The sequence below is a fragment of the Alosa pseudoharengus genome, unplaced genomic scaffold, assembly GCF_046254945.1.
Source record: "Alosa pseudoharengus isolate Yale_2024_CS ecotype anadromous, Long Island Sound unplaced genomic scaffold, YU_APseudo_1.1 YU_APseudo_1.1_scf_7, whole genome shotgun sequence".
Classification (NCBI taxonomy): domain Eukaryota; kingdom Metazoa; phylum Chordata; class Actinopteri; order Clupeiformes; family Clupeidae; genus Alosa; species Alosa pseudoharengus.
The window spans coordinates 26471026-26485239 of NW_027468859.1; the positions used below are offsets into that span (position 1 = coordinate 26471026).

At 40.3% G+C, this 14214-nt stretch overlaps 1 protein-coding gene across 2 annotated transcripts in view; it reads right to left on the reverse strand.

Annotated features, from left to right (window-relative positions):
* Positions 1-4011, reverse strand: part of tulp4a (TUB like protein 4a) — a 41971-nt gene extending 37960 nt beyond the window's left edge. For both annotated transcript variants that reach the window (XM_076271645.1, XM_076271644.1), the window contains exons 1-2: positions 3938-4011; positions 1632-2739 (exon numbers count right to left, since the gene is read on the reverse strand). In XM_076271645.1, coding sequence (XP_076127760.1) covers positions 1632-1883 — 252 coding nt within the window. In that variant the 5' untranslated portion in view covers positions 1884-2739; positions 3938-4011. The remainder of the gene's footprint in view (positions 1-1631; positions 2740-3937) is intronic.
* Between the last annotated feature and the right edge of the window lie 10203 nt (positions 4012-14214).

Consider the following 14214-nt stretch of genomic DNA (forward strand, 5'->3'; position numbering starts at 1 on the left):
GTGCAGCGACACAAACGTAAACAACAATGGAGGGAGAGAGAGAGATGCACATTTCATCAGTCATTACTTTAAGTTTGTGTCAGCTAAACATGACAACATTAAGGTACATTGTACATTCTGTGCTGGCGACAAAGTGCTGTCTAGCTAGACATCCCAAGTCTCCCGAAGTTTTGGGAGTCTCCCACATATTGATAGCGGCTTCCTGACGCCCGCAAATTACATAAAATCTCAAGGAACCTAGAGCGAACAAGAGCACGCAAGCCAGACCGGACTTCAAATCAAAGATTCTAGAATCTTTGCTTCAAATCGCGTGTGCATATGAGCTTAATGCGCACACAACGGAGAGAGAGAGGAGTGGTGCGTTTGTGCCTGAAGCGCATCCAAGACAGAGAGCATCCTGGTCTGTTTTGCTAAATCAACCAATCAGTTTTCAGTGTAAGTGTGCTTATATCTCTTTTCTCCCAAACATAATTAATCAGTTCAGTCAATGTATCTAGGAACAGAAGCGTCATGGCAGCGTCAGTGCCCCTCAAAAAGGAAGATTTAAGACCCATTTCACATCAGACTACACAAAAGTGTACCCAATTGTCTCAAAAGATTAAAACATAATGATAATCTTGCACACTGCACTGTTTGTAACAGCGACTTTAGCATTGCTCACGGCGGGTTAAATTATTTGCAAAAGACTTGTTGAGGTGAGTTAAACAAGTGTAATTTAATTTGCATATTACTCAGGCCTATACAAGATGGCTAGTTGCCAAGGCTACATGAAAAAAAAATCTACATATTTTACTATAACAATTTCTATCAATAGGCCTTCCTTATTTGGTGTACTTAGACATTATTGAACAAACATCTGAATTTCAGTATCTAAATAGGTTAGGTTGGGATGTCTGCTATACATTGCTGTTAAAATGCACTTCCAGTATAGTGAGTATTGGCAAAACTGGTTATCATTTTTATGTTGAGAGGTGTTGTCGGTAAATAAAGTGTGGAATACCTGCAGGAGGAAGCCTGTAATCTCTCACATGTGCGCTGCAGAGATAAGCCAAGCAGAGGCTGTGCGGTGAAAGTAACTAATAAAGTAACTTGTAATCTAACTTAGTTACTTTTAAAATCAAGTAATCAGTAAAGTAACTAAGTTACTTTTTAAAGGAGTAATCAGTAATCAGTAATCAGATTACTTTTTCAAGGTAACTGTGGCAACACTGCCTATTGCTTCTAACAGTGGGCTAAATCTGCTTAATAATAAAATAGGCTCATAGGGACATTTTGTTATAATTCCAGAAGAAACCAAAACAGCACAGAAATGGGCTCGTTTTGTTATTTAAGCAACATAGCATGAGTGTGAGTGGCCTATAGCCCACCCAGGGGTGTATTTTTTTTGTGTGTGTGTGTGGGGGGGGCGCCAGATGATCAAAGTAAGGTCAGGGGGGCGTTTGCTCAAAAAAGGTTGAGAACCACTGGTATAGGCCTAATATGATTTTTTCATCAAGACTGTATGATACATTTCTGTATGATAGCCTGCTTATTTTTCTCTTGTACTTGGTCAGTGGTTGGCTTGGAGCAATCAGAAATTCGCTACATAGTTGAATTGCAATTCAACAAAATGAATAAAGACAGCCACCAACCTCGCTGTTGTGTCCCCTCAAATTGAAGTTTATTCTCTGAGGTGTCGTCCTGTCCCTTCTGCAGTGGCTTGAAGTAAACGTCACTCCTACAACACCCCGGCCATTCCCCGTCGCGAGCCAGCCCTCCTCATAGTAGCGCTTCCGACACACCGGCTTCTCTTTCTCGCTCTTCGGCACGCGCCCTTTCCAGGACAAGCAGAGGATGTTCGAGTCGCTGCAGAGCACGGGGCCATGCTCGACCGCCGCGAACATTCCTGCCGCCAACAAACGGTTCTCCGATGTAGTAGCAAGGTGTTTCACGAGTTTTGTGCCAAGACACTTGAAGTGTCAGTGCGGGCTAGGCGCAAATGCTGCGGTCTGTGAGTTCATAGCACAAAGGCCACTACTCTGGAGTCAGCGATCCAATAATGATATCCAAAATAGGCGATGTGACCTTTTGAGATGAACTTCGTGTGGTTTGGAATCAGGGATATCCGAGTGGCGTTGCCAAAGTGATCACCTCAAATGTTCCATGATTCGTTTGTAAAATAATGAACGAGATGACATGCATAAATGGAAAAGGCACGTTGATCAAGTCATTTCTAAGTCTACAGTGAATAGATTGCTTGGTTTGTTTGGATTGACTTCAAATTTTTCTTCGTCGTAGGCTATCCTTACTTTTCAATCATCCGTGTTAACTCAGTCATTAATGTTCAACAGCAGTGTTTTAAACCACCAATGCAATCGCCCATCAACTTAACGACATAATTAAAAAGGAAAAAACTTCACCTTGCTCTTGTCACCGGCGGCAAGGTGTATTTCTTTAATACCCGCGATCGTCTACAGACATCCAATTTACTCCACTTAGAGGCGCCGAGTCTATGCCCGTCATTTCTGATGCCTTCTCTACAGTGTCAACATAATCCCAGACATCTACTTCAATCATCTGACAGCAAAAGCCGGCCTGTGGTGCCAGTGGAATTGGTAGCTACTTTTATTTTTCAGCGATGTCCGAACGAGTTGAAAGTGAAGTCTGGATGGGTAATCATCATCTGTCCTTCCGCGGGAGAGCGGAACCCGGCAACGTCATTGCGTCATTGATTTTCGCTCCAATCAGCGCCGGGAATCCCTTCAAAGATGGAAGCCCAGAAGCGCAGTGACATAAAAAAAATAAAAAGAAAGAAAAAACACCGACGTTAGGTGGACCATCATGCACACGAATAACAGAAAATTGGCCTTTCAAATGTCACAAGCTTACGATAACCACAAAAGGAAACCTAGTTTACCATTTGATTAAAAAAAAAAAAAAAAAGGAAATGTAGGGGCTCGGCTCGGCTGCTGTTCAAGCAGTCATCAATTTTATTTTCCTTGCTAAAAGTCTAAGTCTACACATCTACGGAAAGCCAAGGTGTTGACAGTCAGGCAACGAATAACAAAGTGAAAAATACAATGAAATTACTACTTTAAAATGGCTGCACATTGACGAATCTTTTAGAAATGCTGCTTGACAATTAAAACAGCACAAATACTAGTAAGCCTAATAATAAAGCATACCTGGTGAATCCCTTCAAATAATGTGATTAAAGCTTACTAAAACGTTCCCTTTCCCCAATAAACAACTGCTGGGCTATAACATGCAGTAACAGATCATGTCTTACAATCGTGACATAGCCTACACTGCACCCCTTTAGCTATATGATATATGATAGGCTACAGCTTTATCGCAAGTCAATTAAAATGACCATCTTCAAATCACAACTAGCAAATGAGCAGACTAGCAGCTATAACGTCCATTTGGGTCATTCAGACATGACATAAAAGTTGGCTAGTATGCAATCTCCACTACAAATACATAGTCAAACGACCGGAGTGCCACTGTTGAATCATTCCAATTTTTCTATCCACATCTAAGGTCAGACAACTTGACAATTTCTACTACAAATATCGGCCCAATGCCTAGTATTTTGATTCATGTAAACAGCTCAAGTTAACCACTATTGTACAATTCACATACAAATCGTGATGCATCTTCCTATGTTTTATCACCTTCTCATTATAGATGTATCTGCTTTACAACATACAGAAATAACGTTATATTTTAAAGCAATTTGATATCTAACGTTATCGTTAGCTTGTCTAATATGAACGTTAGCCAACATTAGCAAGCCATCATTAACAATAATATGCAAGCAAAACGGTTATTCAGTTGCAAAGTGACATTAACAGGAGTCTAACTGCAGTCATATTAGTAAATTAACACATTAAGTTCAATTCACTGTGCGTCAAAATCGAAATTAACCGAATCTGAAACGTGATGAAAGGCTTACCTTTGTCGTTCAATGTTTGATAGCCTGAGCCACCTCACTTTGCAGGGCCCGAATGCTGGGTCACGTGATGGTCACATGATTCCTGTCTTTTGCAGCTTTCCTGTCAGTGTATGAGGAGAGACAACCAAGGCCGCCCCTAACGGGCAGCCTACAACTTTGCACACTTTGTAGACTACACAAGAAAAATACACTGCTTACGTAAATGAGGGAATACTTGCATATTTGATCTCAAGGGGCGAAATCTTCAAGTTGAAAGTCTTACAAGTCTCACAGTGTTACAAAGTAAAAATGTTTAAAATCACAGACTGATCCAATTTGCATGAATTTAATCATGTGAACTTATGTGCTTCAGTTAGGTTAGTGAGGTAAGGTAAGTTTATTTATATAGTGCATTTCTAAAAACCCAATTTTTGCATTTTTGCAACCCAAAGCACTCCACACAAAGACATCAAGACATAAACAGACAAGTTAAGAAATAATTGACAATAAACAGAAACAAGATGCCCGAAGGAGCAGCATGACTCACCAGCCTACCCATAAAGCACAGACATCAAGACAAACAAACAAATTAACAAATAAAAAAAAGTAAATATAGCTGCAGGCAGTAATGGTGGACCTGATCACCTGCGGTCTGCGACCCATGACATTATGGAATCCAACATGCACTCACATGTGGTGCATGCGTCAATATGCAATATGCAGTGCAACTATTGACAAGTTATCCTAAAAAACCCTTTCAGTCTATACCCACTGGGCATAAGGGGCGCTATGGAGTCCCATGGGCCACATTTGGGCCCAAATCTCTGTCCCAGAGTAGAAACTGGGATGGATGATATGGTTGCCAAATGTCATGATTTGTCGCCTGTGGGAACCAATAATTTCAGCCTACTTGACAGGGGGTGGGGGGCATGACCATAATATAAAAGGACACCTGTGAATTCATACACAAAATGTGAAATGAATCTAATGAAACTTCTAGGAATTGTAGAGGTAATACCATTGAAGTGAAATAGCCATTCTATCTGTTGTCAGATGGTAGACATGTATGTTGACATGTGAATATCATCATTACCATAATAATCAACTAGAAATTCAATTCCAAGAAATTAACAGTGCATGCAAATGAAAAAAAACAGAGACAGTTGCTAGGGTGTTGCTAGGGTAATCATAGTGGTTACTATGTTATATAAAGTGGTTGCTATGCTGGTTGCTAGGGTAATCATGTTGGTTGCTAAGGCAGTTGTTCGGTTGACATTACGGTAGTGGTTGGTAGTTTGTTGCTAGGGTAGATATGGTGGTTGTTATGCTAAATAATGCCGGTTGCTAAGGTTACTATGTTAATATGGCAGTTGCTTGGATGACACTTTGGTAGTCATTGCTAGATTGTTGCTAGGGTACTTGAGATGGTTGCTGGGGGTAGATATGGTGGTTGTTATGCTAGAGCAGTTGCTATGCAGGTTGCTATGGTGGATGCTAGGTTAGCATTTTTGTAGTGGTTAATAGGTTGTTGTTAGGGTAATTGAGATAGCTGTTAGGCTTTTCCTAGGGTAATCATAGTGGTTACTCTGCTATAAAGATATGTCTATGTTGGTTGCTAAAGTAAGCTGTGGAGGTTCCTAGGTAGTAATTGAATTGGATACAAGGAAGTTTATTGTCACATGCATATAGTTACTGGAAGTAAGAAATGCAGTGAAATTATGTCTGGTGTCAGCCTATTTGTGCATTTATGGGGGGGGGTAAAAAGTGCAGTAGAAGAGGGGTTTAGTAGCATGGGCGTAGATTTAGGGTGGGACGCTAAGGACTAGTCATAATCAATATTTTAAGATGACAAAATTGTACCCACCAATAATTTAGCAAACTTATTTGTGCTACTGATCATTCTGACCGCCAGCACAACAGTACAAGAAACGTCGTCATATGATTTGCTGAAAAATAGAGGGGGAGGGGGAGGGGGAAGACATCTGACATGCACGCTACAGTAGGCCTAGGCTACACGCACAGAGAGTGACAAAGCACAGGCTACTGTAGGCTACTTGTTTGCACCGGCAGTCAAGCGAGCGGAAGTTAGGGCTGTCTGCCAATACATAGCCTATCCCAAAAAAGGCCAGAGTAAAACATTGTGATATTCCCTTTGCCCTTCATGTTTGCCCCTTTTGTGGTTTGTAGATCAGCTATGCCACCCAAAAGTCTAGGCAAAATAATTAGCCATACAAACTGGCAACTAGTGACCAGGCTTTCAAATGCGGATTTTACTGTGTAAAATAGCATAGCTGTTAGGATATTACCCAGGATATTGTCACAGCTAACCTAGCTTCTGTAATCTTTCAACCAAAGTTAGGAGTCATGTTGAATACATGGATTTCTATGCAACGTCACAAAAACATGCGTGCGCAACCAAGAGGCAGAAAGCACCATAGAACAGCATAGAGCAATGCAAAAGAGCAGAAGAATAAAATGAGTTTTTGTGCTGAAAACTGCACCAATTCGAAATCACGATGGTTAGAGAATGTTAAATATGTTCAATATCCCTAACATAATGCATGTCTTCGCCAAAAATGACAAAATACGATGTTATATTAATAATGCAAATGAATCGCAAACTTTGAAATATAGTCTGAAATTAGATGTTATTATCATTGAGACAACAGGGGTATACTAAAAAATCCGATTGTAGCTTACAGCAGCCGACTATTTAGGTTAAGTTTATAATGTTGTGGACGGCCACCAAGCGTCTTCTGCCCCACGGACTGCGCGCGCATCTAGTTTTGTTGGTAAACGGGAAACCCGTGTATAAGGGTGTGCCGCACGGACAGTCACATAGGCTATAATCAGGTCACCATCACTGACTGTTAGGTTAATTGGGCTACCAATCTTGCAGTCGCAATAAACAATTGATCCGAGACATTTTCCTGTTCCTATATTCTGTTTATGTAGGCTAATGTATTTGTGAATGTAGCCTGCACAATGCAAAGAAATAAAAGATAAACTGGTGCATTTCCATACTCATAGAAATTAAGACACTTATCTCTTCTATGATCTCATCCCAGAAAGATTTTCTTTGACTTGTTAGTTTTTTAAACGTTTATTTTATCTAATGACATAGCAAACATGATGAATTGAATCCACATATTCTTGCACTTGCGAAACTATTTTTCAGCATTCACGTTCTTCTTAAAGTGACAGACACTCAATTAGATTTACACACCAAATGTGATGATATAGACAAGTGTTGCCTAATAATTTAAATATCAATATGATATAATCAAATTACTAAATATGTTTAGCTATTAGTAATCATGCAGATCATAAAATACTATACATAATTATCAATATAAATTTATCGTTTATATGAATTCCAAAATATGAAAAAGAAACCTATGACAACCATCACTTTCTATGTGTGTGTGTGTGGAGGGTCAATCAAATTCTATGATTGCCACTGATGTAAATGATCTCACAAATCACACAAACCAAATCAAATTTTAAAAAATTGCAAAAGTATCGAAATCAAGATTCTTCACTTGCTATTGGTATTGAAACAATATGTTGGTATCGTGACAACAGGAGTTGTGGTTGTGTCCCCACCAAAGCTGAGACTAAACCTACGCCCTTGTTTAGTAGATTAAGTGGCAAGGGCTGCATAAGAAAGGTGGGGGAGGATTGGGATTGGGAGGGGGGGCACCAACAAGGAGCACCCAAGAGCAACAGGGGCAAGGGAAAACTCCCTTACCAAGGAAGAAACCTTGGGCAGATCCACGGCTCAAAGGGCTAACCCAACTGCCAGGGGTCTTGGCGATTAGACATTGTTGATAGACAAATAGTTTAAGGGATGCATGAATGGTTTGAAGTAAATGGATGGAGAGAAAGTTGGTGCCTTTGTAGGTCTTATAAAGGACACTATGTATTTTTCTTGTGGTTGCTTGGTAGTTACTGTGGTTGTGAAACATTGAAAAACATTACATGGGCAATATGTAGATTACCTATACATTTTATGCTGCTCTAGGAATGGGACTTGCAGCATGTGCTAGGATGGATGGATGAATATAATGATATAGATGGAGGGATGAGTAGGCTGAATATTTGTAGTTCCTAGTTGGAATGGAGGACACCATTGAATATAATCCTACAATACAATATGGCAAAAAATGGCAATTTCCAAAGCAATAATATAATTATACACAAGCATGGAGCCCTTGAACAGTCCAAATTGGCAACTAGTTTATTTTATATCCTAGCTGTAACGTTATATGAGTTTCACAATAGTGTTTACGGTGGTAGACGTTGTTTAAATATTAGGCCTAATCGTGATTGGCAAAAGACGGAGATCAACATCGGAAGTTGACATTGATTCAGTGAAGTTATAGTATGCTAGCCTAGGCCTAATGTTAAAGAAGCACTATGCAGGTCTGGTTATTCCTTTGCTGTTTCTGGGTTTTCGCCGGATTTGGGCTCACATTTTTCACTACACAGCTCCCCCTGCAGCTTCGGTGAACACATACAGGGCTCACAATATAATGGTTGAGCACACATTGTTCAAGAAACTATCAAACCACATTACAAAGACGAAGTTCACCCAAGGGTAGGCTACTTACAATTTCAACAGTAACAAAGCGAAGTCGGCGTCCGTTTTGCAGTCTTCTTCGAAACTACAATCTGACTACATTTTCGAGGTGCTATTGGATACTTCCGCTGAGTCACATCCGGATTTACCCGGACCGGGTTCAGAAAGTTGCATATTCGTTTTTTTCCGCGGAGAAGCGATAGGGGGAGACGAAGCACCCACCAAACGACCCGGAAAGTGTTGTAGAACCATCAGAACGACTCAACCTGCATAATTAAGGTCATTTTTGCTAAAATTGTTGCATAGTTAATGTTACCAGAACGAATTAACATGATTCTATGCGCAGATATCCGCTATGACAATAGCCTAAACTTTATTTAGCTAGCGACATTACTATCTAGGTCTGTCCCATAGGTCTGTCCTGAGGTGGTCAACACTATTTTCATTCAAGTAGTAGGCCTATGCCTGGCTTGATAACGTTATTTGTTTTAGTCGGAAAACGTTCGATTTGGTCAGCGCATTCTATCATAACCCCACACCGGCAGCACAGCAAATTACATCACTTTGTAAAAGACAGAGTTTTTTACATAATTATATTATTTCTTTTCCTTTTGCAGAATTCTGCAGAATTGACAGACATCATTGGGTTTTGGTAACAGTGCTTCTCCTCGCAATACTGCTCCCACTACTAATTTGGAGGTATGTTTACTTTTTTGCTCATTGCAACAAAGATATTTATAAGGGTAGCACTCCAAACTCTTTTATAGGCCTACCATTCTGTAAAATAGGAAAAGTGTAAAAGCAATGGCATATTTTGTGTATGTCAGCGGTACAGTGTGCCGGTACAGGTTAAAGGTGCTGTCGGGTGAACAGCGATTGATGGAATTGGCCACCGTTGGATGTGTCAACGCTTCTCTTCTGTGACCAAACAGGTCTCCACCGTTCCTGCCTAGTGGCCTGAGAGCCTGGGGTTGTTGGAGGTGTTAAGCTGCTGGCTATTAGTCTGATCAATGAGTGTGTTCTGGAAGTATCTGGTCAACTTCCAAAGAATTTGGCTAAAGGAGCAAATACTCTTGGATTTTGTCTAACTGTTTCCTGGCCTCCTTAATAGGGGCCTTGGGGGGCGACTACTGCTGCACAATTTTTTATTTTATTTTTATTGAAATCGCAATTTGAAGTAATGCTATAGCTAATTGCAAAGGTTACAGTTGTACAGCTTACAACTCTGTCCAAATGATTAATCTTGTCACATCTATGAGTTTATGTCATCCTCCATGTGTGACAGACAGTGAAGCCCACCTAACAGGAGTGCTGTTCTTAGGCATGATCACCAATCAGAAATGATGTTCTTATCATGCACTAGGCATGCTCACCAATCAGACATGCTGTTCTTCTCATGCACTAGGCATGATCACCAATCAGAAGTGTTGTTCTTCTCATGCACTAGGCATGCTCACCAATCAGAAGTGCTGTTCTTCTCATGCACTAGGCATGCTCTCCAATCAGAAGTGCTGTTCTTATGCACCAGGCATGCTCTCCAATCAGAAGTGGCCCAACTTAAAGCGAAATTTTGAATATTGAAATGTATCATGTAAATCTCATCAAAATCAGTAGGCATATTTTAAGGTCGTTATGTATTTTGTATTGAGGGGTTGTTTGTGATCATGTAATAATTTTGAACACATACTATACTTCCATTAACCTTACGTTACTGTGACTTATTTAAATGTACACTTCAGAATCCAGGCAACACTGACCAGAGACCTGCACACCTTTGGATGAAGAAGGCTACATATATGAACCATTTCTTGTGTTGGAAAAACAGGAGACATAAAGAGTTCTTGGTAAGTTGTACATTGATTTAATAGAATAAATAATATGTTTTTGTTTAGATAGATAGATAGATAGATAGATAGATAGATATACTTTAATTATCCCACAGGAAAATTCAGTTGTTTCAGCAGCCTTAAGAACATACAGCAAGCACACATATAGTCCACATACATAAACAAAAAATTACTTTCACCCACAAGACATAGCATGTGGTAGCTGTCAAGGTACCATACACATCCAAGTACCAAAGTGTAACTGCCTAATAAGACATAAATCAAGACAATTGTCTCCATATTAGATATAAAAGATTAAAAGATAAGTCGTCTCTCTCTGCTGAAAGGAGAGTCATTGTACATTGCTGTGGGTAAGAAAGTTTCCTTATATCTGTCTTTACTGCAACTGAGTTGGCAAAACCGCCAACTAAAAACACTTTGTTGTTTTGCCAGTGTACTGTGTAGGGGATGTAACATAATTTGTAACATCTTAGTGCACACATTAAAAGACTTAAGCTTCCTCAAGAAATAGAGCCTGCTTTGACCCTTTTTGTAGACAGCCTCAGTGTTATGCTTCCAGTCCAGTTTATTGTCTATTAGCGTGTTTCCATCCAACTCATGCAAATTAGTGATGCGCATCCGTGGTAATGCGCATAAATTAAATGTCACAAGGGCGCGGGAAGGGGGGTGCTGAGGGTGCTGTATTATATATATTTTTTAAATAATTACTAATTCGCTGTCTGACATTATTTATATTTTTGAATATGAAATGATGAGTCAAATAGCAAAAAAGGGTTATGGATAGGTTCGAATATAGGCTACTAAAAATTAACAGTTATAGAGATCAACGTGAACGTGAGTCAGTTACTGTAAGAACTGTAGCGTGGTTTCATCTATGTGATAGCGATCAAGTGTGTAGGCCTACGGTTGATATAGGCCTACATATTCTATGCGATTTACACGTTTAAAAAAACCATGGATAAGATGAAAAAAAACTTTAATTGTATTTTACAGTTTTGCAAAAATAATAAATGCATAGCTAGTGAAATCATTTCACTATCCTAGTCGCTAAGATAGAAATTATTAGAACACATACTTGCTGTGGAGACGACACACTTTAGGCTATTCAGAAATTATTTGTGAGATCATTGCAGCCTGCTTATTAGCCTATATTTAAAGCCTAACATCTCTGGTGTGGTTTTGACGATCAGAAAAGTAATTTTCCTTAGCTTTACTGAAATAGGCTAACGATGTCAAGTGCGCTTCTGTGGGGTTAGGGTGGGCGCAGTGGACTCGGAGTGCTGTCGCGGAACATGGAATTTGTGGCTATTGTCGGACATCCATTATTTTTGTTATTCAGCACCCCTGGTCAAAAATAGGTTCCCGCGCGCCTGATTAGTCAGCGTTTCCAACACCTATTGATTCTAAGTATTTTGGGACACTTTGCCTATTTTGAGTGAAATGGACCCCCTCCTCTTTGCAATCAGAATAGCCTAGGCCAGGGGTGGGCAAACTTTTTGGCTCAAGGGCCACATTGGGTTTTGAAAATTAGCCCACCACCACCACCACAACACACACATAAAAAATACATTTCTTATAACCTATAATTTAGTATGAAAACTATTTGTTTTAAAATATGAATTGCTTAAAAATACTGCTAATTTTATGCTGTTTAACAAATGTATAAATTGTGCACTGTCGATTTAATACAGTCGCTTTAATTCACGTTTATTTCTCAATGATCTTCTGCCTGCTCCGCTATAGCTAGTGCTGTACCTATGGCTGGTCCCTCTCACAGTTTTTAAATGGTCAGTAGTGGGAACTACTGTTGCCTTCATAATTTCCTTTTAAAGGTTTCTTATAAGAAGGAGATATCAATTATCAACAATGACAAGCCAGCTGGAACCTGCGGCTCTCTCCCTCTCGTGAGACGCGTTCCCAATTAAATGGATCGCATAATGTTCACGTTAGATCTGCTGCAAGGAGATAACTAAGAGTTAACTTAGTTTAACATGATGTTATCTCTATTTAACATGATGTTTTGACATTGACATTGTAAAAGTTCTCTAAGGAGAGTGAAAAGCAGTTTGCAGTAAAGCTAACCAATGTCGTCTCTATCGCAGGAGAAAAATAGCGAGCAGCCTGATAACCAAATGAAATGCTCGGCGGGCCGGATGAAAGTGCTTGGCGGGCCGGAGTTTGCCCACCCCTGGCCTAGGCCCTATAGGCCTAATTCATTCCTTCATTTTGAAAATATTTTGTTTAATATCGATTAGAAGGAGAAGGCGGAGAATGTTTATATTGCGCAATCGGGTGTTGGCAGCTTCCCATCGCATTTTTTTTGTAAAATTTGGCACTTCACTGTAGAGCTTAATTTCTATCATTTCACGCGGGCTCGGGCTGGGCTTGGGCTTGCGCGGTAGGCTAAATGAGCGGTCAGGTGATGCGTTTCGGTTAGCTGCGAGAAAGATGCAGAAATGGATGCTTAGGAGGTGAAACAGAGGCTGGCCTCTTGTGACTAGAGTTTTAGTTGCACCGGCAAAGAAAGCAAAGTCTGAGGTGTGAAAAAGTTTTGATCATGTGCATAATGAGAATAATGAGCCAGTGGTTATGTAAAATCCAAAGGATGCAACATTTTGTAGAACGACAGGGAATTCGTCGCTGATAAGGCATGTTGATCAAAGCTGTCAGTGCCCATCAGGATCACGTTTGTTAGGCTACAGCAACAAAATCAAACCCTGCAAAGGTGAAACAAATGGTTACGGAGAAGAAGTGTGTCAGCTTTCGCTGTAAAGACATTAGGCCTTTCAATATTGTAAATGGCGAGGGGTTTGAAAAGCTGGCGCAAGAACTAATTAATGTTGGGGCTGCGTATGGGAGGGTTCCCGCAAACTTCAGAATGCTGAGAGGACTTGGGCTATTTTATTTCTTTGTTCCAACTTCCAAGTGGCCTAGGCTACGTTAGTCATGAATAAATGATGTCAAATGTTACTCATTCTTGACAAAAGGCAAAAGAGCTGTGTGCGTGCGGACATTTGAATAATGTCGGGCTGTAAACGGGTTCAGGCTTTTAAAAAGCTGTCAGTCTCGGGCTCGGGCTGATTTCTGTGGGGCTCAGGTCTTGTCGGGCCTAAATTGTAAGGCCCGATTATAGCTCTACTTCACTGACCAACAGTGGGTGGAGACCTTTAGATTCACAAGTCAGGGTTTGAAGAATTATGACGAATGATAGACCTGCTGTTGCCCCGAGTACTCGTTGTCGGATGCCTATCCCAACAAACAAGCCATCGCATCTATCTATCCATAAATTGCAGGAACGTCTGTCTGTCTGTCTGCGTGTCGTTGGTCCGTTTGATTTCAAACTTGGCAGGTGTCTTGCTACTGGCATGAGTAGTGTCTTGCTACTGGCATGAGTAAGTCCAGTGCATAGTTTGACATTGTTTGGATATAAAAAGCTAAATATATCGTTATATGTCGGTAAAAGAAGCACACGTTGGCTTTCTCCGCTCTACCATAGCCACCCTCTCACACAGCACTGCGCGCAGGACCAGAAAGCGGAGATTTGGCAGCACTAAATCACGGTTAAAATGCAATGTTTGATTATCATCTCTGACCTCAACAATAAAGACTTCCTGTATGTTTGCTTGCATAAAATGATTACACGGATTTTGCAACAACACGCCAACAAACACGGGTATGTAGTGGCTATTCAAAATTACATGAAAAGTATGTTCAATAAACTGACGCTTTGAATAGCCCAGGCTACATTGGACGTGAGACTTTGAATAAACAAACTACATTTCCATCTGCAAGGTCCAAAATTGAAACAAGCGATAGGCTAATGGTCCCGAATTTAACGTTTCAGAAGACGTGCCACACAGCTAGACAAC